This window comes from Amblyomma americanum, chromosome 8 (genome assembly GCF_052857255.1).
Source record: "Amblyomma americanum isolate KBUSLIRL-KWMA chromosome 8, ASM5285725v1, whole genome shotgun sequence".
Lineage (NCBI taxonomy): Eukaryota > Metazoa > Arthropoda > Arachnida > Ixodida > Ixodidae > Amblyomma > Amblyomma americanum.
This window is the reverse complement of record NC_135504.1, coordinates 20,088,103-20,113,743: the sequence shown is the minus strand read 5'-3', so window position 1 is coordinate 20,113,743 and position 25,641 is coordinate 20,088,103. Positions and strand designations below refer to the sequence as shown.

Genomic DNA, 25,641 nt, shown 5'->3' with positions numbered 1-25,641 from the left:
CGCCGCTCACCACATGTGAAGACGAATGGCAGAGGAGGAGTTGGCGCGGTGGCAGTTGCGCGGCAGTCAGGGTCTGCTGAAAGTTTCCACTGCTCTACTAATCACGCGCGCAACCTGTACACATTTCTTATTGTGTAAATATTTTTTGTGCATTACTTCTCCCCCTGTCCTCTATTCCTGTCCCCTCACCTCTTTCATTTCATTTCTCCATTCTGCCTGCTATCCTTTATTTCCGCTGCCCCAGCTCAGGTGCTTCAGTATCGATGGCAGATGCCGGGGCTAGCAAACATCTTATCCTTCCTTTTTATTATTAATATTATTTTAGTAAACCACTTACAACTGCTCTGTGCTTGGCGCATCGGGTAATGTGACAGGGTTAGTGAAAGAGCTGTGGGGATAGAGGAGCGGCGAACCGGGGCCGTTTATGAGCGGAATTTGAGAGTGCAAAGCTAACAGGAGTCGCATTCGCAAAACGATCTGTGAAATGCATTTAAAGGTACGTTTCCTCCTCTTTTAAGTCGAAAGCCTTTAATGGCTCATCGTTGTCCGTTCGTCGGTCCGTCCGCTAAATCTGTCAAAAGATGACGTCATCAATGGCAAAATTGCTATAACCCATATATTCCTAGCAATTACTAAGTAATGGGCTATTCGTAATTAGTAATTATATTTTGTCATTAATTTGTAATTAGACATAATTAGCGATTAGATGAATGAAAAATAACGCAACTAGAATACAAAAGAAAATGAAAGATATTAACTGTGTTCAAATTATTTTCCTCTATCCTCCTCTCTTCGTTCACTGCCTCCTTTTCCGTGCCCTAACGGCGCGGCGAACCGCGTTACTGAGTCATTTACTTTCCTAAAAAAACCAAACCACATAAACCACAGTCGTACTAGCTATGCATGCCGTAGGCCTTACAAGAGGCTTTGATAATGACGAATAAGACCTACAGAATTTGTGCCAACCTCGGCTACCACAATGATCAGAGTGGTCACGTGCCTCGCGCTGGTCACGCGACTGTCATGTGACCAGAGGTTGATGGTCTATCTACAGTGCTCTAGAACCCAAGGTTCTTGAGCACTGTAGTCTATCCGGAGACCGTTTGCATCCATATTGGTGATAGCTTTCGCTGTATGAACAAGTTTTTTGGTTATGTTTGGCGTCTGACAGGCAAAGTATAGCAATAAAGAAATGCAGTGAAACCAGACAAGCATAACGAGCACACTACAGCATAGCGAAACGTTTATGTTGGGGGCGTTTTCCCGCCTATCGTAAAACGGACGCATGCAGTATACGAGGTAAACAAAAATGGCGTGTGCCGTTTATATATAGCGTCATATCAGCGTGATGCTTGCACGTATTGACCGGTCCCTTTGGGGAAGCACGCACCTAGTACGCCTGCCCCATGCGATTCCTCTATGTTACACGCTTCATTGTCAGAGCTGTGTACGTGTTATACCTGTAAACAAAGCACGACACGAAAATAGCGTGCCAGGGTGGCATTAAAGGCGTCACCGTGACGTCATCGCAATGATTTCTCTAAGCGCCTTTGCATTCGTTTCAATCCTACAGCTTTATAGTTCGGCCGCCGCGGTGGCTGAGTGGTTATGGCGCTCGGCTGTTGGCTCGAAAGACGCGGGCTCGATCCCAGCTGCGGCGGTCGAATTTTTATGGAGGCGAAATTCTAGAGGCCCTTGTACTGTGTGATGTCAGTGCACGTTAAAGAACCCCAGGTGGTCGAAACTTCCGGAGCCCTTCACTACGGCGTCTCTCATAGCCTGAGTCGCCTTGGGACGTTAAACCCCCATAAACCAAACCAAACAGGCCTTTATAGTTCATGCAGCGAAACAAAATAAGGAGCTATATCACACGCTAGCCCTCCAAACAAAATTTTGCATTTCGGTCAAAAAAAAAACCTGCCCGCAGCTGCAAACAAAGAAGCATAAATTTGCGTCTTAGTATGCAAAGAATTGAAAGCCATAGGTTTGCCATTTTCGTCATACAAGGCGGGACGTCGCGGAGGTGACGTAGCACAGTGTTGTGACGTTAATGATGATTACCTCGAGAGAGAAAGGAGTTTTCATTGGTCGGCATGTGGTCCATGATGTTATGGCGTCACGAATCCCACTTTTATTGGCTGGAGAAAAACGCTCCCTTCTTTAGCAGTACGGTGGCCTTGGGATGTGGAGACGTAGCAGAGGACATTCGACTACTGACTGCGACAGAGCCGCAAGTCCCCAAGGAGCTAATTCAGCTATACGTTTCTGATTAAAGCTTGCTGGCCTTGGAAAATTAAGTTCAAACGGGCCGGGCATTTTACATGTGTGCTTCCAGTAATGATCATCATCTTCAAGTTGAGTCCTCTCGTGGACAAAGGTCTCTCCCTCGGCCTTCAGTCATTTACCTGTCTATAAAGCCAGCCACAGTATTCCAGTAAATTTGACTCCATCCGTCCATCTCATTGCCTTCCGGAGGAAGTTTTAATGCTATGCAGTGAAAGCTTCTTCGGGAAAAAAAATGTTCCGTCGGTAATAAAATTCGGGTGATGGGGAGGTGACGTCATCGGACCGGATAAATATCAACCGGCCGGAGGGACGTTACGTCATTTCAGTTAAAGGCATGAACAGCGGCAAATATGCTATCGAATTGCCAGCGCATAATGTAATTAGGTGTATTAGTGATTTTTTTCTTTTTTTGGTATCCACTGTCTTCCTGCTGTAAACCCCCGGTTTAGGCCCGCGACCACAGACCTCCAGCTAATAATCACAACCATCGGGACCCTATGGAGAGAGTGGTGGCGGGTGTCACCTTGGCGTGCTCAGATCATCCGTCCACGAAAAGTGATGATGATGATGGTTCTTGCCTGTCGTCCATACTTATTCTCACTTTCTCCTCACCTCTTTCATTTCACTTCTTCAAACTGCCCGCTATCTTTTATTTCTGCTGCCTCAGCTCAGGCGCCGCCGCCACAGTGATGGCAGATGCCGGGGTTGGCAAAAATCTTTTAACTTCCATTTTTATTGTTATTTTTTAAATAAACACTTACGACTACTACTACTAGATAGATGCTCATTAAACGGTGTGTCACCAAGTACGGGGTGTCGGTAATGGTGATAGTGAGATGCAAGCGGGTTAGCACTAAAGTGATTACTATGCCAGCAGTCGGTCCGCTTGTGCCTCGTATTCCAAATAATATTGCATCCCACCCACCCGTCACCGCAACCGCCACTGCTTAACAAGGCCTATGTTCTCAAGGAACTGCGTACTCTTTATACTCGTCAAAACAGCAGCACACGACAGTGCACAGTGGCGGCGTAATGCCTACGAGCTTATCATAAAAATGGGTCTTAGTCCTACGTACAGTACGGCACACGGGGACACGACAGGACTAGTTTTATCGTGTTTCGTTACGCGTCGCTAAATCTCGGCAATATACACTCTCTATAGCTTGCAAGTTACCGCCTCGTAGCTTTCACGGCGTTTCGCTATTTTTAGTGACGCTGTACGGTATCTACTCGTAAATTACCTGCCCGTGTGCAGTCAACCGTCTGCGCAGAGTTACAAGAACAGCATATCAAACGGGGTGCGTCGTTAACTGTAGTCGTGACTTCTGTCCTCTTACTACTTCTGCGGACTTTCTGGGAGATTAGCCACATGTGCGCAAGCATAGTTTTGACTCAGGCTTATGCGAGTCGTTAGGTCGCAAGTGTTAAAACTTGTTTTATGGTCTGCATCGTCCCGTGGTTACACGATTCTCAGGACAGACGACACAACGTAAGCGCTTACAAGTCGATCTCTACGCCCGAAAGCGTGGTTTGGGGGGAAAATTGAAAGCGTTATATGTGTAATGGGAAAATGTGCAGTCATTATTAATACGTCTTCTTTACTGTGGTCTGTGACATCAGCGCTTACAGTCGTCGAACAGTGAGCATAGTTATGTCTGTCCTAACGGGTAGGTACTGATTGTGAAGTAAAGTGGTTGAGGTTGAGAGAATACTTCATTTTGCATCTTAGGTCCGGGTCGCTTGTTCAAGTGGGTGGCTGGGGCTTCGACTCGGTGTGGGTGGTTACCGTGAAGAGAAGTGCAATCACGTCTGGCCACTTCCTGAGCCCGAAAAGCCCGTAGGTAGTATCAATACGGTTCGGCCAAGCGCGTGCAGTCTTCCCCTTTTTTCGCGGTGCACCTTTTCTAAGAGTGGTTCTTCATCGGCTGTTCGGCAATAAATAAGGTGTAGAAAAAAAAAAGGATAGGGTTTTAACGTATTCCTGCCCAACAATTCTGCTGCACAAAAGCATTTTTGAACGGGAAAGAGTTTATGAACGCAGTTTGTTTTTTTTCACATATTTCAAATTTTCGATACCAACCATGACTCACCTCAGTTCCATACAACACCTGTAACTTTGTTAAAATTCCATGAAATCGGTCTGTCCGCGCACAGTGACTCTGAATGACTGTAGTTGAATGCTTTGTCAAGTTTGCGACTGCACGAGCGAAAGAATAATAATAATAATACTAATAATAATAATAATAATAATAATAATAATAATAATAATAATAATAATAATAATAATAATAATAATAATTGGTTTTTGGGAAAGGAAAGGCGCAGTATCTGCCTCACATAACGGCGGACACCTGAACCGCGCCGTAAGGGAAGGGATAAAGGAGGGAGTGAAAGAAGAAAGGAAGAAAGAGGTGCCGTAGTGGAGGGCTCCGGAATAATTTCGACCACCTGGGGATCTTTAACGCGCACTGACATCGCACAGCACACGGGCGCCTTAGCGTTTTGCCTCCATAAAGACGCAGCCGCCACGGTCGGGTTTGAACCCAGGAACTCCGGATCAGTAGCCGAGCGCCCTAACTACTGAGCCACCGCGGCTGGTACGAGCGAAAGAACATTTCACTTTTCAGAAATCCTTTAGGTGAGGACACAAACCGGAAATATTTTTTTTTCCCCGAAAAGCCGGTAGCCTGCAGCGCCACCTTGTGGGGCACTCTGTCGCAGGTCCTCCGGCTCTTGCAGAAGGGCAACAAGCGACGCACCGTGGAGCCGACGGCGGCCAACCAGACTTCGTCGCGCTCTCACGCCCTCCTGCGGGTCTCCATCCGCCAGTCGAGCAGGGACCTCCGGGACCCGGACTCGGCGAGGCATCGCGTCGGCAAGCTCTTCATGGTCGACCTGGCCGGCTCCGAGCGAGCCTCCAACACAAAGGCAAGGATATCCCTTCCAAAAAATTTTTATACTGTCTGTATACTGTCCATAGACTTCTGTATATGAAGTCTATAGACTGTCCATAGACAAATCCTAAAGAACGGTCTGTGGGCAATACAAATGCTAAAGGCAGTCTATATGCAATCTATAGATTTATTGCCAGACACTTCTAGTAGACTTTCGTCTATAGACACTGTACAGACTATGAATAGACAAAAAGAAATATCTATAGGAATGCAATAGAGTCTATAAGAAGTTTATAGACTGTCAGACCATTTTTATAAGGAATGAGCACTCCTCCTTGTATACAGTTGTGTAGAGAAGCGTCATTAGTCAAGCAGCATATACAATATCGGCACAATATTGGAAATATAATGGCAAAGGCTGGTCGTACAAAGGAGCATTGGGAAAACATCACTTTCCAATATTGGGTCAATCACCTGTGCTGCTTGGGTACCCGATTCCCGTGGCCAGAACACAGCAGCTTCTCCTGCCAATTGCGCTGTCACATAGCAATCATATATCAATGGCCTCAAGCCATAGGCTCTTCCCGGGGTGCAAGTGCGAACTATGCAGGGGTGTATTCGTGAGAATATATATTTTTTTATGTGTGTAAATGCAGCGAAGTGTGCATTATACATGTTTTACGCCACAAGAGAAATTTCCGCAATATCCGGAATGTGCTTGCTCAAGAATACTAAATTTCGTTTATTCATAAAAACGCGCACGCACCTAAATAGGATGAAAAAAAGTCATGCAGCAAGGGGTCCCGAAGTGGATTACTGCAGAGAGACCTGTAAAAAAGTAAGAAAACGAGGTTGTACCAAGGAGAGGCATCCCTGAAGACGTCATCGCAGCTGATAGCCCTAACGGCCGCTGCAGACGCGTGAAAACACACATTAAATGTTTCGAAACCTCGCATAAACTCAGTAGTGCGTTTAGCTCCAGTAAGGATGTGAACACTGTGTAAGCATTTAAGCAACGTTAACTCCGTTAAGTCTGAGCGTGGAGAACAATTTTTCCTTTGCTGCGAAAAAAGTATTTCCTTGAAGGAATAAGATCGAAACGACATTTTCTACTTCAATTCAGAATTACTGATACAATTCATCTGTGCAAACTGTCCCCCTTTTATATTCGACCTATCTGCACATGAGTGAAATTGAGTTATGTGGAATGCAATTACAAATGGCATTTTAAGAAGGACAAAAGCCAACGCCCAGAACAGGCATTCGTAGGTATTGTCAAAGGTGCCACTTTATTTGTATTTACAATGCGAAAAGATGCAGGGGGAGTGTAGGCAGAAGAATGTACAGTAACCTAATAGCCCTGCCCCTTGTAATCAGGGCTGTTTTTATCGTAGCGTAAATATTTTCGAAACCCGTTCCATTGCAGAACACCGGGCTCCGGTTAAAGGAAGGGGCCCACATCAACAAGTCTCTCCTGGCGCTTGGCAACGTCATCAACGCCTTAGGTAAGTTTCCGCTGTTTCCTCTCTTAATCTGTTATGCTCAGTTTTCTATTTCTGACATCACTGAAAGTTTATCTCTCGGTTTAGGCCTACTCCATTTTGGGGTATGAAATTTATGACGTGGAAGTTTCATCAGTATCTGCGGCGAAAACTAAAGGTTTTTCCAAATCTGGCGCATATCGGGCACGTCCTACTGTGATCCAGGGGTGAATTTAAATGGGAGAAAGAGGCCGATAGTGGGCAGTGCTCGTTCCTTGAGCGAGCAACTTTTCCTGGGCAGACAACAGTGGCCCCTATCTTTCTCGACCAAAAACATTGAGAAATTCGATGCAAGCACAAAACCGCTCCCCCCCCCCCCCCCCCCTTTAAACTCCCCTCCATGAGCTGCCCATAAATCCGCCCTTGCTGTGTCCTACCGGTATGTCGCACAACTCCTGCTGGTTCTATAACACTCCAGGTTCCGTTTGCTTTACAGCTTTTCATACAGTGGTTGCATTTTTTGTTTTTACACTGTGAATCGTGTGTTTGGTAGTAAACCATCTACAGTATAATGGCTGAGGTTTCACTCACCCAACCTGCTTCTATCGCTCAGCTGTGCAGTAAAATAGAAGCATAGGCTAATGAAGTTTTACTTGTCAAAGCGAATATTTATTTATTTATTTATTTATTTATTTATTTATTTATTTATTTATTTATTTATTTATTTATTTATTTATTCAAATACTCTAAAGGCCCCAGCGGGCAATACATAGGGGGAACAACAGTAAAAACAAAGCAACACAAGTTTGCGATAAGTACAAAATTCTTTGGCCGGGAACACCATGTTGAAAAGCATCAAACACTCAAAATATAAAGGCACATGGCAACAAACATTCAAGTTTTCTTGGAAAGCAGTGCTTCAACAGAAATGCAAAAGAAAAAAAGGAATGGAAGTACGAAGGTTACAGCTCGAAGTGGCGCTTTAGGGCGGTTACAAATGCTTCGTAATCATCGACAGTTCGTAATCATATGACAGTTCTGGAGCTACGAAGCAAGAGGTGATTGTCTCCGACCTTACAATGACCACCTGGCGTTCTTCAGCGGCCAGCGCAAATTTAGGGTACAAGGGCGTTTTCGCATTTCTTTTGTCTACAAATGGGGCCGTCATTACTGGGATCAAACCCACGGGCTCGCGCCCTTAGGTAAAAAAAAAGTGATGGGGGGGGGGGGGGGGGGGGGTGGGGGATAATAAAGGCTCTCTCAAGGTTGCCAAGTTTTCGTGTACAAGGTGGGCGAGCTAGCTGATGCGAGACCGAAATGAGTAAGGAGCATTTGTAAAGGTCTTTGACTTGCAGTGGAAGTATAATTTCGGATGGTGATGTTTCTGGTGGTGATGACGACTGTGATGATGATGATGAAGGTCGTGGTGGTGGTGGTAAAAGGCTCCTCCTCGCAGCTGCTGTTGCACGCACCGCAGCAAAAACCCGGGAAATGTTTGGAGCTAGACCAACGCGACCCCAAACGATGGCACCAACTGATATTACATCGTACTTTCTGTCCTGTAAAGCTTTACAGTGACAGTTGTTAAAGGCTCGTTCCTTTGGTTCCGCGTCGTTGCAAAAGTAGTAGTAGTAGTAGTAGTTGAATTTTAAACAAAAATAATAAAAAGGAAGTGCGCTAGAGCACAGCTTACTCCCTTTTTACTCCCATGTGGGTGTACTCGTGTTTAGAGTGCGTAGGTAGTAGGGTTAGAGCAGTTGTAAGGGTGGAGTGGTAGTAGTAGTGATTATGGTAGTAGTTGTGGTGGTAGTAGTAGTAGTAGTAGTACTAGCAGCAGCAGCAGCAGTAGTAGTAGTAGTAGTAGTAGTAGTAGTAGTAGTAGTAGTAATAGTCGGCGTAAACTGAAGGTGTCTGCCACAGGCTGCTGCAAAACGCGGCACCCAAGAATAGGCTCAGCGATGACAGCGCGGAACCGCCGCGGTGGCTCAGTGGTTCGGGCGCTCGGCTAATGATCCGGAGTTCCCGGGTTCGAACCCGACCGCGGCGGCTGCGTTTTTATGGAGGAAAAACGCTAAGGCGCCCGTGTGCTGTGCGATGTCAGTGCACGTTAAAGATCCCCAGGTGGTCGAAATTATTCCGGAGCCCTCCACTACGGCCCCTCTTTCATCCTTTCTTCTTTCACTCCCTCATTTACCCCTTCCCTTACGGCGCGGTTCAGGTGTCCAACGATATGTGAGACAGATACTGCGTCATTTCCTTTCCCCCAAAAGCCAGTTATTATTATGACGGCGCCCCGCGTGTGGAGCGGCGGACTGGAGAGGTGCGCCAGTCGAAGAACTTGTGCGTGTGGAAAAATATAGACTGCTCTGCAACCATGCACAAATGCGTGTCGCTCTGATATTCTTTACCTCAACATACCGTGATGTGAAAATACCTCAACAGCTTTCAGTGAATCTCGCGTTACACACAGGTAGCCGTCCTGTGAGTTTTTTTTTTTTAGTGCGGAAGCACTGAGTCACCGGCTCAAGCCCAACCAAGAACCTTGTGGCGTCCCTATCCTTGAAGGTGTAGAAATGAAATAAACATTGCCGCGACTGGGTTTCGAACCCGCGAAGGAGCGAACAGATCAGCTTCGCTGGCCACTGCACGAGAGCACTATATATTGCTATAGCCGCAGCCTATCACGCCTCGTGTCAAAAAGCCACACTCACTCGCGCTGTGCACTGCACATGGTCGTCTTCATCAACCTCCATCTGTGGCGGGAACAGATCAGATCAGCTTAACCTCGGTCAGAGCTTAACCTGAGTCCAATATCACAGCAAAGCAAAACCATGAGCCAACCAGGCTAAACGCATGCTTTCGCACGTCTGCTTGGTTTAACTACGTTAAAACTCTACCACTTGTTTTGTTCGGTTATCTTTGTAGTTGTATGTTAGCATATTTCTCTTCCAGATCATCTCGCTTGTGTATCTTGTTAACATATACTACCTGGCTACATTTTTCTTCCCAACTATATGCGATCCTTCCTTCAGTGTATTGGGGGCAAAAAATGTATAAGAAACTAACGATACACGACCATGCTGCAGACAGTCTCGTACCTTACTTCTTCTTTGCGTGTGTTTTTCTTTTTCTTCGGTTCTCTTCGCTACTATGGAGCGCTTGTAATCGAGAGGCACGCTCATTTTCTTTTCTTTTTTTTTTCAGCGCGAACCTCTCAGGGTCGCGCACGTGCTAAATTCACCTGATTTTCGTTAGGCAGCCACCACCGCCTCTTGTGTGGCCTGACATTCAGGAACGCTGGTGCCAGTTACGCACCACGTCATCGGCAGCGCACCCAAGCGTGGGGAGATTTTAGTTTTGCTTCTGCCCTGCAGCTTCTGCTGCGCCTTGCACGAAAAAAAAAACCACATGGCACGTGCGCCACCCTGGAACATGTTGCAGCCCACCCCCACCCCCTCCCCCTTCCTGCCTGGATTCACTTAATAAAAATTGCTGGCAGGATAGGTGGTTCATGATTTAAAAACTAGTAAATCGCTGTAACAAACTAACACAGAGGAGGGAAGTGGGCACAACACAAGCGCTTGCTTCGCGCACGGCTTTCCCTTACTATGCCCAGTCGAAAAGAAATGCTACGGTTTTAACGATGTTAAATCGAGCAGACGTGTGAAAGCATGTGCTTAGCCTGGCTGGCTCATGGGTTTCCTTTGCTGGGTCGTCGGCACATCTGGCAGCGATATTAGTTTGATAGTAGTATTAGTTGATGAAGACGACAATGTGCAATGCACACCGCGAGAGTGTGTTGTTGTTTAAAGCGAGGCGTGATCGTCTGCGGCGATAGCACAGTGCTTTCGTGCAGTGGCCAGCGAAGCTGAACTGTTCACGCCGCCGCGGGTTCAAAACTCAGTCGCGGCTATATTTATTTATTTATTCATTCAAGGTCAAGGTCAAGGATTCAGCGATGAATCGGCTTTTGCGGCCTTAGTCGAGAAGTAGAGCTTTCGCTCTAAGACTAGTAAAGCGCAGTACCAGCCCTATCGAAGAACGAAAAAAAATATCTGTTGTCGCAGCATATTTTCCTGAAGTATTTCGAGACGTTACAACAGAACCTCTTGTAGTAACAACAGGACTTTCTCGAGTACTGAGCACTCTTCTGTCGCAACGACAGTGCCAGTTCTGTCGCAACAGCAGAACACTTATCTATACTGCAGAAAAATCTGTCGTAACGACAGGGCAAGAAACATTTCTGTTGTAATTTGGGACCGGCTGTGTAGTATTTTTCAACACAAACACAGGATGGAAAAAGCCATAACACAAGCCCTTGTTCCATGCACGGCTTTCTCTTACCCTACCCAGTCGGAAAAAACTACAGAATGGTGTCAAAAATACAGCAAAATGTTTTCTAGTTCTGTCGTAACGAGAGATTTTTCTGTTCTTTAGTAGTATTTTGCTAAAGTACCGTAGTTTCCGTGGTACTTTTATGTAGTCTGTTTGGAGTACTTTGTTGTAGGAACTACACAAAAATCTGTTGTTAGAACAAGTTTATGGGCAAAAACATTACAACAATGTGTTGTGACGACAGAGACATTTCCGTTGTGTTTTTAGACCAATTTTTAACGCCTGGAGTCGGCTTGGGGCCGAATTCTTCGCGCCGTGTTAGCGGGAAAAAATAGCATTTTTCTGAAATATCAAAACGCACACCAGAATCGAGAACTTGGCGCGTTGTAATTAACTCAAATGTTTTTCTTATAGCTCGAAAAGGGAACCACTAGAGAAATTCAACAAACACGGATACCGCAGTCGGAAAAACGGAGAAATCGTGTCATAAGTACGACTAAATGTTTTGTTGTAGCGACAGACTTTTCTCATGTTTTGTAGCATTTTTCTGCAGTACTGTAATTTTATCTGTCGTAGTTTTTTGTAGTCTCTAGTTTTATATACTTTTCATAAGCAACTACACAAAATAATGTTGGTACTACAAACATTTCTTTTACTACAAGTTCACACGCAAAAAACATTATGTAAAATTTGTTGCATTTTTCTACTGAAGCGCTGGTCAAATTATTGTTCATTAAAGAAAAATAAAGCCGGCCAAATTTGACATGCAATAAATCGCAAGCAATCGAAGGCAGAAACAACAATGTCTAGCACAGAAATCGTTCTTATCTGATATATCCATGGCCGGATACACCAAGCTGGTTACACTGCGGTTCCCAATTAAGATACTTTGAAAGGTTTACTACGTTTTAGTTAACCACGTTGCTAATCAACAAGTTTCACCAATTTTCCACGTCCACCATCACTAGTATTACTCTCCCTTATAAGAATGGTGTATAGATAGTCTATAAACTTGTTATAGACTCAATTGCCTTCCTATAGACGTTTCTTTTTGTCTATCCATAGTCCATGGACTGTCCATAGACAAAAGTCAACTAAAAGTGTATGGCCATAAATTTATAGAATGTGTATCGACTGCCTATAGGATTAGTATTGCCTGCAGACTTTTCTCCAGCATTTGTCTATAGACAGTCTATAGACATTATAAACAGAAGTCTATGAACAGTCTATTGACTGTCTAAAGAAATTTTTGCAAGGGTTGCCGAAGAAGCTGTCATTTTGCCTCAGAATACCTGCTTCCGAATAAGCCCTGCAATTTCCGTTAGAACATCTAATATGTTCCGCGGCACTGCACGTAATTATAGTACGGGGGTTGTACAGGTTCCGTCGGTTCCGCATCGGCAGTCCACTTTTCCCAGTGCGGAGTTCAGGTGCTCTGCGCGGTATGGCATGCAGCGCTGTGTGTGTGGGTGTAGGCGTGTCCACGGCTGAGCTTAATTGTCTATTGTTGCCTCTGGCTGGGAGACCTAATGGCCCTACAGAGCACGGCTTTCAATGGCACGTGGCATTCTGTGGTGGCGCCACTGCGTAGAGCCGTCCTTCGGCTCTTAACAGTTAGGCATGTGCGATGCGGTGAAAGGTGCCAGCCTTTGACAACTGGTCAGGGTACTGAATTCACGAAGCTGGTCACAGTTAACAGTGGTCAACGATTCGTTGGTGTTTTGCGTGGTAGCCAATCACGACGCGATGTGGCCGCATGCAAGGGCATTAACTCTCGGTTACAGCTGACGCCAGTTCTAGCGCTTAAAACACTGCACCCTATTGCTGAGTCTTTCAGTAGGACATGCCCGAGCACCGAAGAGTTATTGCTGCGGCTTTTCGCTGTGACAAAGCGACCTCGGCGGTCTTCATGGACGATTTAACGGCCGTTCTGAAATGGGAGACCATGTTTCAGGGCCGCTTGTAACGGAAAACCCAAATGTGGTTAGTCAGGTTAGGCGGAACAGAACAAGCACATGAAGGCTGCTGTTCCCATTACCAGTGCTCACCTCAGGCGCCAAAGCTTGGAGGTTGACTAAAAAGCTTGAAATACGAGCAAAGAGGGCGCAGCGAGCTTTGGGAAGCAAATTTACGGGGTTTGCGTTAAGAGACTGAAATAGAGACGTGGATTAAAGAAAGGTGAGTTGGGGATATTCTGTAGAAAATGTGCTTGGGCGAGACATATGTAAGTAATGCTGCGTACAACGGATAACTGATGGCTCGCTAGTGTTGTTCAGCGGCGCAGTCGTGTCCTATGCTCTTCGCGACCTGACCACAGTACGCAAGGATCCCCCCCCCCCCCCCCCCGCTGTCACTCGAACCTCAGACTCATGTCAGTTGCTTTCATGACACTGTCAATCCATCTCATGCTGTGCCTTCCCCGCCTTGTACCTCTCCCATCGCCAGGTCGTTTCCTAATGAATCAGCTGCCCTTTCATTACGTGTCCGCCGTACTGGAGCTTCAGATTCAGCATTCGACCTTCTGAGAAACAGTCAGGGTTGGTTTCTTTTAGGGTGCATCGACTCATTTCGTTCGGTCCACTCCGCTAGGCTAGCTGAGTGCAAGAGATACGAGAGAAGTAAATTTGCAAGTTCGGGGTAGCCGCAGCTGCTCCAGAGCAGGGCTGCTGCTGCTGCTGTTGTTGTTGTTGTTGTTGTTGTCGTCGTCGTCGTCGTCGTCGTCGTCGTCGTCGTCGTGGTTGTTGTTGTTGTTGTTGTTGTTGTTGTTGTTGTTGTTGTTGTTGTTGTTGTTGTTGTTGTTGTTGTTGTTGTTGTTGTTGTTGTTGTTGTCCTCATGCTATGGCGACAGAGCTAATTGAAGACCAGTTGGAAAGGACTTCGTTCTTACGTAACCGGGCTCATGATGGCGATGGCAGTGGAGATGGCTGTGACGGTCGTGATGGAAATAGCTTCTTACGGAGCATTTACATTGCGTTTTCCTTCTTTCTTTAGTGGCAGGTGGTAGGTGGAGAGAAGGGAGTCCCCTTAAACACCACCTGCCACGTGTGGCAGGTGCAGGCTTCACAGAGATTCCGACGCCGACGGACAGTTCTCGCCTTCGTGGCCCTCCTAGGTCTATATCATTTATGAATAAATAAAGAACGTGAAAACGACGTAATTCTAACCTGCACATCTGTCCGTAAGGCATCTAGAAGGCTCTGCAGCTTATATTGAAAAAATTTTCTCGGCGAATTAAATGTCACCGCCACAAGAAAAGATGAATGTTCAACGCATGTCAGTATTCCAAACGGCCAACAGGCCAAGCGAACTGATATGCTTTCCAGCGCGAATGAGGCGCAAGCAAGTTTGTTTTTAGTGCGCGAGCACTAAAAGTAGTAGTAGTAGTAGTAAGTGGTTTTATTAAAATAGTAATAAAAAGGAAGGAAAAGATTTTGCTAGCCCCGTCATCTGCCATCGATACTGAAGCACCTGAGCTGGGGCAGCGGAAATACAGGATAGCAGGCAGAAATGGAGAAATGAAATAAAAGAGGTGAGGGGACAAAACTTTTTGTGGGACGATAAAAAGAACGAAAAGTGTCCCTGTCCGTGCCACTAAGTATAACGGGCTTGAGGTGAGGGGACAAAAATTATTGTGGAACGATAAAAAAGCTAAAAATAAATGGGGCAGGAAGAGAGGATAGGGGGAGAGGTAATATACACAAACTATTTACACAATAAGAAATGTCGCACTAAAACCTCTAATCTCAGATTTCGCCGACGTTTGCGTGTCCGAAGGCTCCCTAGGTGATCTTGTGACGTCATCACGACCTTCCCACTGGATTTCAAGCAAACTGCCCAACGTGGCAGGTGGCAGTTGAACTAACGATTAGTCACGAGAGGTTTTTCGGAAAGAGCAGCCTGGTTCTCACGAGCCACACCAGTGGCAGCACTTGCCATCGCAAGGCAGTCGGGTTTTGTACTTTTACACACCATCGAGGCTGTGCATTAAAGAGAGGTGTAGGTAAAGCGATAAAATAATTGAAACATGCAGCGATAATAAACGCAGTATGTTTAAGTTACGTTATCGCTGCACGTGAATACAAGCAGCGAATTCACGCTATGTGGAGCAACGCTCAGTGTATAGAGCACACGGCAGTAGAGCTGCAGCGGTTGTACTGTGCGCACGGTAGAGACCTGCAGCGTTAAACACGAGAGGGCGCTCGCTCACCTGCCTTCTCCTCCCGATTCGCAGCGACGCGCAACCCCAAGTACGTCAACTTCCGGGACAGCAAGCTGACGCGGCTGCTCAAGGAGGCGCTGTCGGGCAACTGCCGCACCGTCATGGTGGCGCACATATCGCCCGCATCGACGCACTACGACGAGTCCCGAAACACGCTCGTCTACGCCGAAAGGGCCCGAAACATCACCAACAAGGTAGTCGTATAGGCGTCGGCTCTGTAATCTTTGCGCCTGTCTTGTTACTATTCTTTTCACAAATAAGCTAAGTGGCCTCTACAAAGCAGTGTAAAGAGTGCCTAGACCACCCATGCCATCCCCTCGTGTATCAATAGACCGCTACTTTTCCCTTCCTTAACAACCCAATTCCCCAACAGCCTTGAGCCTCGCTTTAGCAGTGTAAAGAATGCCTAGACCACCCATGCCATCCCCTCGTGTATCAATAGACCGCTACTTTTCCCTTCCTTAACAACCCAATTCCCCAACAGCCTTGAGCCTCGCTTTAGCAGTGTAAAGAATGCCTAGACCACCCATGCCATCCCCTCGTGTATCAATAGACCGCTACTTTTCCCTTCCTTAACAACCCAATTCCCCAACAGCCTTGAGCCTCGCTTTAGCAGTGTAAAGAATGCCTAGACCACCCATGCCATCCCCTCGTGTATCAATAGACCGCTACTTTTCCCTTCCTTAACAACCCAATTCCCCAACAGCCTTGAGCCTCGCTTTAGCAGTGTAAAGAATGCCTAGACCACCCATGCCATCCCCTCGTGTATCAATAGACCGCTACTTTTCCCTTCCTTAACAACCCAATTCCCCAACAGCCTTGAGCCTCGCTTTAGCAGTGTAAAGAATGCCTAGACCACCCATGCCATCCCCTCGTGTATCAATAGACCGCTACTTTTCCCTTCCTTAACAACCCAATTCCCCAACAGCCTTGAGCCTCGCTTTCTAAATAAGCAGCTCATTCATTTCACAACTCATTCTTTCTATTGCTCAGACCCAATATCGGCCCGATATTGAGCCAATTGGACCCAATATTGGCCCGATATTGGGTCGATTGGGCCTAATATTGGAAATGTATTGACAAAGCAATGTCCCACACAGGGCCAGAATAAGACCATTCTTTTTCATTGTTGGCCAATGTTGAGCCAATTACCTACATGGGCAGCTTGAGGGGCCTCCCCACTTCCATATTGGAGCTGGTGAATGGCATTGCTTGTTTCGCGCTTAATGACGTCACAAGGGGCAGCTGCCGGCTGTAGACGGGCGTAAGAATGTATCGCGAAAGAAAGCGTAACAAAATGCGGGAACCTGCGCTCTCGAGCGCATGCGCTGTGCTGTCACGTGATTCGAGCGGATCTAGCCCACTTGGTACTTGTGGTAGGGGCTTGGTCACGGATGAGCTCTAAAACATATGTTTACAGCGGCAGCTGTTATGGCACGTTCCCTGGGTACGTTTGAAGTCCACTCATGTCCAACATTCTTGGGCACGAATTGTGAGTATTAAAAAATTGCAACATTCTGTTATGTGGAAATATTGAAGGTAATGGTATATTCCGTATGTATAACAACATCTCTATTTAACATGTTTCCGTAGATCACATCGAGCAGCTAAGACTGCCATAGAAAACAAATGGGAACGCTTTTGACGATAGAAAAAACGTTAAAGCAAAAAATAAGACTGCGCCGTCGGATGGTCTGCGGATATATTGATTGTTATAGTGAAATCTTACATTATATGACAAAATTGCGTTCATAAACTATTTCCCGCTCAAAACGCTTTTGCCCGGAATTTTCGGGTATGGACATAGCATAACACACCGGAGGTATCGCTCCCGTCCGCATATCGTGGAAACACTAAACGAAGGGGCACAGCGTCATCCGCGAAAATGACATCGCTGCAGGCAACAGCCTGTGGCGACGGCTTCCATGACACCCTAGTGTACTTACGGCAAGAGTGTTTCTGTATCAAGTCTGTCACCTTCGCCTATATTATGCGGAGGCATCGCGTAATTTCTGATATCAGTGCTGGCGATAGCCTGCTGGGGCGCCTGTACATACTAAACACCAATACACCTATATGGGAGTAAAAAAGGAGTAAGCTATCCTCTAGTGTAGTCTGTTCTATGAAGGGAGTGCGCTATAGGATAGCTTACTCCCTTTTGAAGCGGAAAGCTTCACTACGCTAAGTAAAGCAGGCGTCGCGTAGGCCGGAGAATGACCTTTAACGACCTTCACCCCAACCAAGGATAGCCGTGTATGACCATATGTGGTACAGTTATGGTGTCGAACCCTTGACCACTAAACTTCACCCATGGCCTTTAGTTGACCTTTGACCTTTCACATTGGGTGACCTTTGAGTTGACCTTTGGTCTCAAGAATAGTCGATGGGGTGATGTGAAGCCATGTGATGACATCCGATGGGGGTGTCGTAAGACCATGAGATACCACGTCATAGACACGAGGTCGTGTGGGTGTATATAGAACGGCTGTCGCGAGCGTGTAGCGGAGCTGCCATGGACGAGCGTCAGACGCTTGGGAAGAGTCCTTGCTTTTAGCTGAATTCCAGGGTTAGCCAAGTTTGGCTGCTGGCAATTTTTTACTCCTCTTTTGTTTACAGTGTAGTGAGGCCAAGGAGTGACGTAGGCTCGCCCTGTCTTGTGCCGCGCATGCGCAGGTCCGCTGCAACCTCGTGGACGTGTCGCACCACGTGAAGCAGTACCAGAGCATCATCACCGAGCTCCGGCAGGAGATCCAGAAGCTCCAGGACAGGATCGAGATGAACGACTCGGCCGCTTCGAGAGAGCCACCCTCTCCCTCGGTGTCCTCGCCCGACGACGCGTCAAGCGACCCCAGGACGACGACCAATGGTGTCCAGGGCCACAACGGCAATAACAACAGTTCAGTGCTTTTGCCTGTATTCTTTTTCAGCTAATGTGAAACTGTCCAGAGTAACTCTATAGTTCGTAGTAGATCGTCTACAGGAACTCTTGCATTCATCTATAGATGACATGCACTGATGTCGTGTTGGACGCCATGTTGAAGAAGCAGGAGCATGGCAAAATCCTCCTTAGTTACTAGTCGAACCTCGTAATAACGCAACAGTTTACAACGAAATAATGGATGTAACTAATGAATGACGATTCCCATTGGAAGCTTGTGGTCAACACGGGCTGTAACGAAGTAATCGCCAGACTCCTCCAACTTCGTTATAACGAGTTTAAACTGTATAACATTACTGCCCTGCTCTGCAAAAGCTTGATGGAGGCTTATGCGGGGTCCACCGTGACGCCAATGACGTCACATGCGAGCCATTCATAATTACCAACGAGAACGCGCTCTATATGTGCCATGAAGTGGGCGCTTTCATGGAGGGAGGGGAGGTCCATTTATTCCTAGTTCGTTAAACCTACCAGTTACGGAACGCCGAACCAAACTCCGGCCAGTTTCTGCGGAGTAGTGTGACGTCACCTGCGCTGTGACGTCACCGCGATCAGGCTGCCGTCCAAGCGCGCTTCCCGCTCGTAGATTACGCAACTGCTCGACGCTTCACATTGGTTGGGATATGTGTGCCCCCATTTAAATTGGTAACGTTGTTAAAGAAGAGGTCAGAACAGGCGAAAAGATGCTCGAGGGCACAACGGACTCCAGGATGGCGCAAAAGCATGCGACAGCTGCACTGGTCATATGCGTTAATAAGAAAGCATAATCGTAGATTTTTTTTTCACAGCATTCATGTTTTGAACAGCCCTGGGCGATTCATTTGAACTAGTGTTACAATCACGTAACCACGGTGTATTTAGGTGATCGAAACGACTATTAGTGTCGCAGCTGATATGGTCAGTCTTTCAGTCTGTCAGTAACTCTTTATTCCCGTCATGTACTATGGGTGAGTGAAAAGGCCATGCGGCTTGGTAGCCCTCCCCTCTCCCTTCCTTAGTGTTTCAGGTCTGCAGTGACAGGTCTAAAAAAGCGAAGTCACTTCTTCGCCTTGCAGGAAGGTGAAAAGTCAAACAGCTTTTCATCGTGCACTCGTCACGAAGGACTGCTGTGCCTGACATGGAAGTTACAGCCTTTACCGTCCTGTGGTTTGTTGTTGTCAGATGTAACCACCCAATGGGCACTGAAGCTCCCTTGGATGTCCTGTGGATGTTTAGGACATCCATGGGACGTCCAAGAGAGTTCCAGTGTCCATTGGGCAGTCACCATCACCTTTTGTTATCCTGCCGTTTTCTAATAAGCGCACTCTATCGAGAGCCCTCCTATTCACGAGTTCAATAAAACGCATCAGAAACAGTATATTTGTGTTTGTACTTTCTGCAGGCCATCGATGAGGTGTAGGCTGTAGTGATCCACCTTTTTGGCGGCCGCTTTATACGCATTTAGTCATGGAGGAAGGTGCATGCGGACCTCTCCTCTTCTGCCCGCTCTCGAGGTTCACTGGTTCTACACTGGTTTACGCTAGTTGATAGCAAACCGCTCAACGAACGCTGGTATCACGCATGTGCATTTCGAGTTGGCGTCAGGTGCAAGCAACAGATGGCGCCAGCTGCAAGCACGCACCTGAATAATAATAATTGCTTTTTTGGGGAAAGGAAATGGCGCAGTATCTGTCTCATATATCTTTGGACACCTGAACCGCGCCGTAAGGGAAGGGATATAGGAGTAATAATAATTGGTTTTTGGTGGAATGGAAATGGCGCAGTATCTGTCTCATATATCGTTGGACACCTGAACCGTGCCGTAAGGGAAGGGATAAAGGAGGGAGTGAAAGAAGATAGGAACGAATAGGTCCGTAGTGGAGGGCTCCGGAATATAGGAGGGAGTGAATTAAAAAAGGGAGAAGGAGGTGCCGTAGTGGAGGGCTCCGGAATAATTTCGACCACCTGGGGATCTTTCACTTCGCATGCTCATCTGACGCTCACATACATTTGTTTTCAATCAGTTTTCTGTGCACCGGCGAATTTACGCGCACTCCCCAGAGGCCGCTACATATTGTGAAAGGCTAAGTCCTTATCACCAGTGTCGTGAGGAGGCACCTGCTCGAGCTAACAGGCATGCGCGTGAAAGAAACAGGGTAGAAATAAACTGCCGGCGTGTGTTGGCTTTTCGGCCGCGGCGTTCGATACGGCGCGTGCCGAGAGAGGACACCACCTGCTTCGCAGTGTAACGACCATCTATCACGAAATGAGAGTCCATCGGCAGCGTCCCGCACATATCTTCCGTCGTGTAGTCGAAGCGAACGCGTGTGCTTGGTGGAGATTTAATGCGATTGATTGCCCGTATAAGCACATCACTTCGGGGCCTCATTCTGTTCTCTTTTTTTTTCTTTGGCATGCCTGTCCTCGACTTCATCGATTTTTGTCCAATGCTTCACGTCTCTTTCTGCGAACTGGGGTTCCTCCCTCCCGGTTCATGCATGCGGCGTCACGTACGCTTACTTATCGGAACGCCGGGTTGCCTTGGAGACGGAATAGATAATTATTTACTCGTATAGTGCTTTAGAAACGCTGTTTATGCCTTCTTGTTTACGAATCCCAATGTTCGGCCAAGGACACACGCAAGCGGCTTCTGTGAACGGAGTACGCAGTTCCAACGGAGTTGCAAATATAGTGCATCCATATCGTAGAACAAACGATCGACGTAAACTGCCGTGCAGAATGATGTGTGCTGCGTTTCATAAAATGGCTGCTTTAATATGTCGGACCACCATAAGCTTAGAATGACCGCAAAACACAGCGGAAAGAAATAACAGTCGGTGACGTTATGCGTAGGTGAAGTCAAAATATAGATGTTTCTTTTTCTTTTCCGTAAACAGGTGTATTGAACAACACGAAAAGTAGGCCTGTTTAAACAGTAAACAAGCAAATAAACGATATGGAGGAAGCGCACATCAGCGAAAACACTAAGCCGTGACAGCGGCCTTTCACGTAAGGCGTATGCAGTTCAGTAACAACGCTTCACAGATTTGTAAGTCGTAGACTACGAACGCCATAAAGTTCACCGAAATGGCAGTAAAATTCTGGTAGCAAAAATACACCATTCTGTTTTATATAAATGCCTGTTGTGCCCTGTTTCTTCTCTTGTCTTCGTTTCATTAAATTTATCACCTATATACACTTTAATCTATCTACGAAAGACTGTTGAATTCGACGCTCTGAAAAAATAACATGCAAGTCGACGTGCCACTATACAAAGTCACCACTGGCACCCAAAGTTAAAGGTAAAGCGTTCATATGGCATTCTCAGGTCTTATAAAATTAGAGACTTTCAGGGCACTTAAGGCACCTTAAGAGTAGAGTGCGATACGCATTGTTGCTACTTTGGAGTAGCGGAAGCCAAGAACTGGTTCTAACGGGATTTTCCCGCCATTTTTTCTTGCTTCTGTTTCTCAATTTTCTTGCTCTTCCTGCCTTCTCTTTCTTTCGTGGGCAGGTTGTGATGACGTCAGCAGGTAACGCGACCTCTCTCTAAGAATCATTCATACCTTATTTTGTTAATACCCTCTTTTCCTTTGATGTAGTTTGTAGTCTGTTTGTGTTTATTTCGAGCGGATTTGTATGCTGAGAACCGCATTGTATGTAACCTCATATACTATATGTGTAGTTTTACTCATCCACTTCTGCCATAGCACTTTATTGCGCGACAATATGTAGAATCATCAATTTAATTACCACCCGTCATGGTGGGCAGGTTGCTCACAGTCCGGTGGGCCGGTCGCCACCCGCTCCCATGGGCAAGCTGTGATGACGTCAGAGTCACGTGACCTCACTCGACCAATCAGCGAATTTCATGACACGCGCACCATTCTTGCTGAATGTGCGCTCTAATGCTAACGCATCAATGTCTTGAAATTAGAATATTTTGCAGCGATAGCCTTTTGCTTGAGCGTGGAATGCTCTATATGGCTACCCGGAGGCACCTCGCTTCGTTTTAACGGAACGTGCGACTTCCGCGCAGGGTCGACAGATGACGAGGACGACGCGCAGCGGCAGCAGCGCCACGATGCCGGCGGCGGGAAGAACGACAACAGCCCGCACCACAACGGCAGCGGCAACAACAACAGCGACCGGACGGCCAGGGAAGAACAGCGGAGAACCGACGCGGCCGTCAGGGAGCGCAACCAGCAGAACGACAAGAGCGACAACGACCGGGAGATACGCGAACTACGGGCGGCCCTCATCGACGCCTTCAACCGGCAGATGGAAGTCAGGTGCGGGTTGGCCTCAAGGAGCTTTAGGTTGTCCTGGTTGTCCATCTTTACTGGTATATCTAGTGTAGTATGTGGTATGGTATGGTATGGTATGGTATGGTGTGGTATGGTATGGTATGGTGTATAACATAGTATGTATAGCCATTTTTATACCCACTGGGATGCGTGGTATTGGACTATGGGAAAGACCGGTATGGTATGGTATGGTATGGTATGGTATGGTATGGTATGGTATGGCGTGTAACGTAGTATGTATAGCCATTTTTATGCCCACTGGGATGCGTGGTATTGGACTATGGGAAAGGCCGTGAGGGACCCCCATCGTATCCTTATTCTATCCTGTTCAAAGAGTAGGCGTTGGCAGTTGCCTTCACAGTCCAGTTTTCAATATGGCGTATGCCCTAGACATCTCTTTTCAATGCGGCGTGAGCCGTAGAGCACAGCGCATGTAGTATAGTGTAGTGTAGTATAGTACGGTATAGCAAGCCCGTTATACTTAGTGGAGAGAGAGATAAAAAAACTTTGTCATTACAATAGAATATTAAGAATAATTTGCATTCCGTCTTCTCTTGCGCCATGGTCTGCTAAAGAGAAAATTACTGGCGCTTTAGCATTTCTAAACACGAAATGCTGTGCGAAATCACGGTTTTTGGCAGGTGGACACCACCGTCACGTGCCTGAAAGCGGGACAGAGGTGCTCACTGACCCAGGAAGCCAGTTATGCGCGTGTTTAACTTTTCCATCGGCAATGCCAATTTACCCAATATACGCCGGCGGCCGATGCTCCAGTCCCGCGGTTTTGGAGCAATGTTGTCAACACCAACGCGTATTTCTCTAGTGCCGTGTTTCTACCACAACTTTGGCCACGCCAACGCATGCAACGCACATATCTCTCTCACTACCACCACATACCTCAAAGCGCGAATATTAGTTTGATGGCAGTATTAGTTGATGAAACAGACGATGTGCAATGCACAGCGTGAGAGTATGTTGCAGTTTAACGCAAGGAGTTTCGGCTGCGGCTGTAGCCTAGTGCTTTCGCGCAGTGGCCAGCGAAGCTGATCTGTTCGCGCCGCCGCGGGTTCGAATCCCAGTCGTTCATATTTATTTGATTTATATATTTCACTTTGCACAAACCCACAAATATCGCAAGATCTCGCTCGAGGTTTACCCATCGGAACAGTGGTTTCGCATTAAAAGAAATCAGTTGCTGCAAGCATGTCTGTCGCGACTAACAAACTTCTCTCCCTTTTCATTGATCTCCAACAGGCGCAAGATGATGGAAATCGACAACTTCCTGCTAGCTCTCAGTACCGACCTTGAGAAGCTGAGCATCGTCATCAATCAGTAAGCGCACCATTTCCTGCACATGCACGCTAAGCATCAGCTTTTACTCGCGCCCAAGCGTTGCATGAGAATGACTTAACCGACATGGTGGTAACGATTCATCATGAATTGTAACACGACGCACATAAACAGGCAAAAGGCAGGAAGTATAGTGGGACACGCAGAAGCAATTAAGCATATCATGTCCCCGTCCGCAAAGGAGGAAGACAAATATTATGTTTAGGCGTCCCGGAAAGAATCAAAACTGAATAGCCTCAGCCCGTAAAGGCACAGCGCAGTGTGCGTATTCTGCCTTTGTCCTGTTTGTGTGTGCGCTGCACGGTTTTGCGTTTTATAATGTGCCCAATGGTTTTCCACTGCAAAAATGCATTCATTTTGTCGTTTGTCCCACACCTATTAAGCTTGTGTGTGCATGCAAAGTAATGGAAAAGTCGATTTGAGCTCCACCTTGCGTGTATAACAGGCATTACATAGACCGGCAACGCAGCGGCTGTCACGAAAACGCCGCGGCGTGCTCGTTAAGAGACAGCGCAGAGCTCACGATATACGCACCAGTTCAAGCTGACGTATCGGCGAGTCTGTAGGTCGCGATTTGCCGACAGCTTCTACATTTACCTCCGTCTGTTTGTGACGCCTTATTCAGCGACAGGTGTACGTGAAGCTGCTAGTGCATTGATCGGCTGCGCCGTCGTAATATGTCTCAACCAAAAACTCCCGCGTTCGCCTCCTGCTCGAAAAAATGTGGCCAGGTAAGATATCAGCCACAAGGGAAAGTAGTGTTGTAAGGAGTGTGTCCCCTATTGTCATATGTTGGACAATTAAGTAGGGAGATGGATGCGGTGGGGCCACATAAATAGCTATTTAAGTAGCCTATGGTGGCAGCACATGCGGCACAGCGTTTGCTGTCCTTAACCCCCCCCCCCCACCCACCCACACACACACACACTTCAGGAAAGGCGAAAAGTCTGCTCACTTTGATGGTTGCTAGCCTACTCGTTATATGCACTGCTTTTTGATACACTCTATGCCGATTCCGAACGAACGGAATGTAGTACGATAACACCTTGGTCCGGCATGACGGGAAGGTTGAAGAGGCATTTATGTAGCCAATCATGGTGCCTCCGATATGCACACGAGTGCACCATGATGGGCTACATAAATATTTACGTGAGACCGCATAAATAGCTATTTGTATGGCCTAAAATAGTGTACCCAGGCGCTATATCGGAAGGACCATAATGGGCCCCATAAATATTTACGTGGGACTATTTGTATGGCCTATCATAGTGGACCCAGAAGCTACATCGAAAGTACCATGATAGGCCACATAAATAGCTACTTATGTGGCCTGTCACGATGGACCCATGGACTATTTATGTGATCCATCATGGCGCACCCTACATGTACCGTTCGTGCTGGGCCCGTTTATGCATGCTCATGAGCGAGCGTGTGTTATAGTGATTCAACGATCGCTTGTCTGTTCGGCAGCTTCGGCTGTCCCGAATTCTCCCACAATTTCAGGCCCGAGATTCACACAGTGAAGCTAAAGTGATGCAATGGCTTTGAATGAGCGTGTGGAGAAAGGCCTGATAGAACGTGCGACGCACACACTGACTAATCAGCTTTCGACGAGCATGCGGTGATTCTAATTTCAAGCTTCGCTTTTTCTTCTTCCTTTTCTTCAGGTGGGAAACTCAGAAGGCCAAGTATGAAGCGGCAGAAGGTGCAGGCAAGTATGCGAAGGAAAAATAGAGCACATGCTTCAGCTCTTATGCCACCTGCATTATGCTAAAACTCGCTGTTACCGTACCTGCGTAGATATAGGAGAACGAGCATGCCGAGCTGTTGGTGGATCTCGTTTTATTCAAAG

At 46.9% G+C, this 25,641-nt stretch overlaps 1 protein-coding gene across 2 annotated transcripts in view; it reads left to right on the top strand.

Moving 5' to 3' along the window:
- The window catches only part of LOC144100121 (kinesin-like protein KIF19), a 105,287-nt gene that overhangs the window by 66,702 nt on the left and 12,944 nt on the right, over positions 1-25,641 (top strand). For both annotated transcript variants that reach the window (XR_013307527.1, XM_077633155.1), the window contains exons 7-13: positions 5,008-5,214; positions 6,607-6,685; positions 15,228-15,409; positions 17,889-18,111; positions 22,172-22,424; positions 23,694-23,771; positions 25,457-25,500. Coding sequence is in view for 1 of the 2 variants with exons in the window: in XM_077633155.1 (XP_077489281.1) it covers positions 5,008-5,214; positions 6,607-6,685; positions 15,228-15,409; positions 17,889-18,111; positions 22,172-22,424; positions 23,694-23,771; positions 25,457-25,500 (1,066 nt within the window). In the remaining variant the exon portion in view is untranslated. The remainder of the gene's footprint in view (positions 1-5,007; positions 5,215-6,606; positions 6,686-15,227; positions 15,410-17,888; positions 18,112-22,171; positions 22,425-23,693; positions 23,772-25,456; positions 25,501-25,641) is intronic.